A 4479-nucleotide genomic window follows, 5' to 3' on the forward strand; every position below is an offset into this window, starting at 1 on the left:
GAGGGGTGGGGAAGTAGGAGAGACCAGAGGCCCAGATAAGTGACTCACATAGTGAAGCTTATCTATAAAAAAGACCTTCAAAAGTCAAAAGAAGCCTACCCTCAAGAGGAAGAAGAAGAAAAGGATAGCACAAATGAACTCCACTTTATTTGACACTCTGCTCTCATCCTGAATTTGAACTGAAATTCAATCACTTTTTCACTTAAAAGCAAGTTTTCACAAATGGAGTTGAGAAGAGAAGTCTATTCAGGAAAGTTTAGAATCAGTTCCTGAAAGACCACACTGATTTTTTTCCAAGCTACTCTCTGCTTACTTCACCAAAAGTTTAGCTATCCAGGGAAAAGAACTCAGATATACAAACTCACTAAAGAAATTTAAAAAGTGACTTTCTAAAGAAATACCCATTTTTCTTCAAAATCTTGGTTTCCTAAAAAAAAATAAAAAATTATGTATTATAGTATTAGGTTAATAAATGAAAGGGTATACAAAGCAAACATATATTCTTAAACATAATATTTGATGTTCAATATGACATCAACACATCAAAATGAAGTTTACAATCTGTTTGAAGAAAACTAGGACTTTGTTAACTTGGCAGCCATGTTAAAAAGAAAAAGAAAGCAAGAAAAAAGAACTGACAACCAAAAGATGCTTTCACAGGTTAAATCTTGTTGAAGGTACCTTACTCCCTCAGTACACTTTGATTTATTTAAGCTCACCACATTTCTTTTAAATACACTCCATTAACAAGTGATAGACTGTGATCTTATGGCTTGAGGCAAGACATGAAACACAATCTTTCAAGAACTTCATTCATTCCCTGACCAGGTGTCTTGAGCACACCCAACTCTAGTTACTTATCTAAGTTCTGTGAAGTTATATCCAAATCAATAGTTTGGCTTTAGAAGAGCACATTGCCATGAAATCATCCCAGCAGCCTAACAATTTGGCCTCTCAAGTTCAGATTCACAGCATGAGTGAATATCATCAGAGGAATGAGTAAGAGCTTCAGTTTAAATATAAAAAAGCATTTCACAAAGACATTTCTGATCTGCAACCTAGCCAAAGAAATAGATAAGCACATCTATAGGAAAAATGTAGGTTTATTAAAAATCATTAATGGCATAAATGGAAAATTAAATTAGAAAAACAAACCCCAAAATCAGTTTAAGTCTAAGATTATAAATGCCTCATATCTATTTAAATTACAAACCTCAGATACTACTAATCAATTATTAAATCTGAAAAAAAAATGGTACCCCCTACCTCCTCCTCAGATATTTCTCCAAGTAAAGACAGAATTCGCACACTGAAGCAAGGAGCTTTCAGTGATACCCTATTAGTGTGACCCTATCTTTAATCTATAGCCATGATAAAATGTCCCAACATATACAAACTCACCTCAAACAGTGACTAATGACCATTAATCCCCCTATCTTCAGTAATCTGCTCCTTCAGTCATTTATCACACTGACACTTCACTTTACACACGTGAATAAACTTTAACAGAGAAGTGAATCAACAAAAATCTCAAAGGTACCTGAAGCTGTAAATTAAACTATGGGGAGACAACAGCAAAGAGACAGATAGAGAGATCATAATGTTTTTGATTTGCATCCATGGCTGGTTGTGGGAATGAGGAACTATTCAATTATTCAGAGCTGCAAACTAAAAAAAAAAGCTACATTACAGAAAGAGGAAGCTGAAGGTAAGAGGTGGCCCTAAAGAATTAGTTTAATCTATTCATCCACCATCTGTAATATAGATCTGATATCCCAGGCTAGAATTTCTGTTTTCTTCAAAGGAATATCAATTTAATAAATTTCTTATTTAGTTGCATTGCAAATGTTCCTTTTAGTCAAGATGCATATTTCATGGGGTAAAATTCTTTTTAGGGGGTTTTTGCTATCATTTAGCTAATGTGTTTTTCTTTTTCATATTTAATTAACTTAAGTAAAATCCTTGGTCAAAACATAAACCATAACCATGGACCACAAAAATCTCAAAACAACCTTTCAAAACTGTTTCATAATCATGCAACTTGAGTGGCTTTAACCTATAGGCCCTGATGCAACTTGAAGCTCAGTATTCACTATAAAAAAATTCCCTGAGGTGCTGTGTGTGTGTGTGTGTGTTTTAAGGCCTGAAATCAGATCCTTGATCCTTGATTGAAACCAGAATCTACCAAATGGAAAGAAAGAAAAATTGAGTCGTGGCTCTGTTCACCCATAGTAAAAGTTTCTTAGGGAGTGTAAAAATAAGTATTTATAAGTGTGGATACAGTTTACACTCTAATGTCAGAAGGATTCCATTGCAGCATCCTTCCAACACTTCATATGGAGAGTTTCGGTATTATTTCATTAATCCCCCAAATCCTAAATTCAACCTTTTGTTTCCCCTTGCCATTGAAAATTCCCAGGCAACTAACTGTTCCCTTTCAGATATTTGAAACCGCCTGTTTTCCTTCTAAACTCAGCCAGGCTGAGTGGCTAGTTTATATCCTACCATGAGAAGTAGTTATTTCCTGAAGTTTCTTCGGAATCGAATTTAATTACAGACTTTGGTTACATAAAACAACTACTAATAACCCGTTGTGCACGGAAGAGGAGGGGCGAACTAGAGGACCAAATTCAGGAATCCAAGCGGGTCTCTGGGCCACAGGTTCTGGGGGCGCACATCTCCCTCCCCAAAGGAAGGTGCGGCTGGATGAAACTCCCTTTGGCTCATCCCCGCGGCCCAAACTCACCGCCAACCGCTGCTTCCTCCCACCTTGTGCCTAGATTCCATGCTTGCTACTAGTGATCCAAGTGCCCTGAACTTGCCGAGTAGGGTCTGCGATGAGGTCAGGGGGTCTTGGGGAGAGACGTCCCAAAGTGAAAACTAGGAACCTCTTCGCCCAAAACTCCTGCAGGGATCGAGCACCTCCGGCCTTAAAAGGGAGAGGTCGCCGAAAATGCTGCTCGGAGTTTGCTTTGCAAAGTGGAGAAGGGGAATGCTAGAGGGATGAAGGGTGAAGAAAGAAGACATGAGGTTACCTGAACAGAGACATATTAATCCAAAGAGGTAAAAGTGAGCAGGCTCCGCGATCATTGTCCTCGGGTGGATCCTGCATACAGTCTCATGCCAAGAGGAGGGAGTAGAAGTGGGGTCCCCAAATTTATGAAGCCACACACCACACACACTACACACAAAGGCTTAATATAAGCAACGTGGGTTAATCCACCAGGAGTTTTCAGGGCAATTACTTTCCGGAGGTGGTCAATATCTCAGAGCACTTTGCAGAGTAAGAATTCCAAGGTTTGCCTTCTCTGGCTCCACGGTTTTCGAGGAGGCTCGGCCACTTCCAAGGACCATCCAAAGCGAACAACAAAGAGCCGAAGCAAAAGAGCAGTTGTGCGGTTTCCTGCCTTCACCGTCTAGCCGAGTCTCCCGGCGTGCGCCCCCACTCTTGCGCAGAGCACCGCGGCAAAGGCAGGCGCGGCGGCAGCAAAGTTGGGGTGTGGGAACGAATCAAGGAGGACCAAAAAGTGCTTCTCCGTCTACCGGCGAGCCCAGTCAACAGCTAGCCACTGGTGGCGGCGGCAGCGGCAGCGGCAGCGAAGGCAGCCGAGGCAGCGGCAGCAGCTCCAAAGGACTGGCACTGGGTGCTGGGGGTGTGCCTGGGTGACTCCGCGCGCTGAGAGCGAACGAGGGGGCGGTGCGGCAACAGCGGCTGCCTGGGCGGGCCCTTGTTCCCATCACTTGGGGGATACGGAGGGCACTGGGGACAGCAGCAGGTCCGCGGAGACATGCATTCCTCCCCCGCGCCTCCAGCACCGCGGGGCGCTCACCATGGCCCCTGGCCTCTCGCCCGCGGGGTGCGCGCGCAAGGCACCCCGAACTCTCCGCAGCTGGGACGCTGAAGCGCAAACTTCCTGTGGGTGGCAGCCCGTAGGCTGGCCCGTGGTAGTTGCAGAGAGGCAGCTCCCGAAACTCCCTGGGGTAGAAAACTGGGGCGAGGAGGATGCTGCTGCGGGTGGGAGCGACGGCCGCCGCGGCACACCCGAGCTCCGCCGGGATCAGCAGCGTCTGAAGTTTCTGCTCTCACGCTGCCTCTTCTCTGGCTCAATTGCTTGTGGGTTTCCCCCACCGGCCCTACGACTCCCAGTTTCCTCCCTCTCCTCCCCGACCCGAGAATATTTAAAGGGGCCGCGCGGTACTTTTCGCGCTTCACTCTAAGGTCCCCAGACGTCGGTCTGGCAAGTTCTGCTCATTAATATTTCCATCCACAAGCCAGAGGTGCCCGACTGCGCCCTCAGGTGAGAATGAAACTGCTCAGGATCATAAATCGAAGCGAATGGGAACTTGCCTTGTTTCTCTCGCCACCACTTGCTCCCCTGCACCTTTCTCCAAATGGAACCTCCCAGCCAAAGACTTCAAAAATCCTCCTGGTCCAGCTTAACCTCTTCTTTACCGCTTCCAGGAGTTGGAATAAACGCT

General features: G+C 44.7%; 1 protein-coding gene across 4 annotated transcripts in view; it reads right to left on the reverse strand.

Annotated features, from left to right (window-relative positions):
* Positions 1-4110, reverse strand: part of ROBO1 (roundabout guidance receptor 1) — a 374585-nt gene extending 370475 nt beyond the window's left edge. For 2 of the 4 annotated variants that reach the window (XM_039855125.1, XM_039855123.1), the window contains exon 1: positions 3036-4110. In XM_039855125.1, coding sequence (XP_039711059.1) covers positions 3036-3090 — 55 coding nt within the window. In that variant the 5' untranslated portion in view covers positions 3091-4110. The remainder of the gene's footprint in view (positions 1-3035) is intronic. The other 2 variants (XM_039855122.1, XM_039855124.1) reach the window with 2 other exon arrangements.
* Positions 4111-4479: the final 369 nt, after the last annotated feature.

The sequence above is a fragment of the Pteropus medius genome, unplaced genomic scaffold (assembly GCF_902729225.1).
Source record: "Pteropus medius unplaced genomic scaffold, Ma_sr-lr_union100, whole genome shotgun sequence".
Taxonomy (NCBI): Eukaryota; Metazoa; Chordata; class Mammalia; order Chiroptera; family Pteropodidae; genus Pteropus; species Pteropus medius.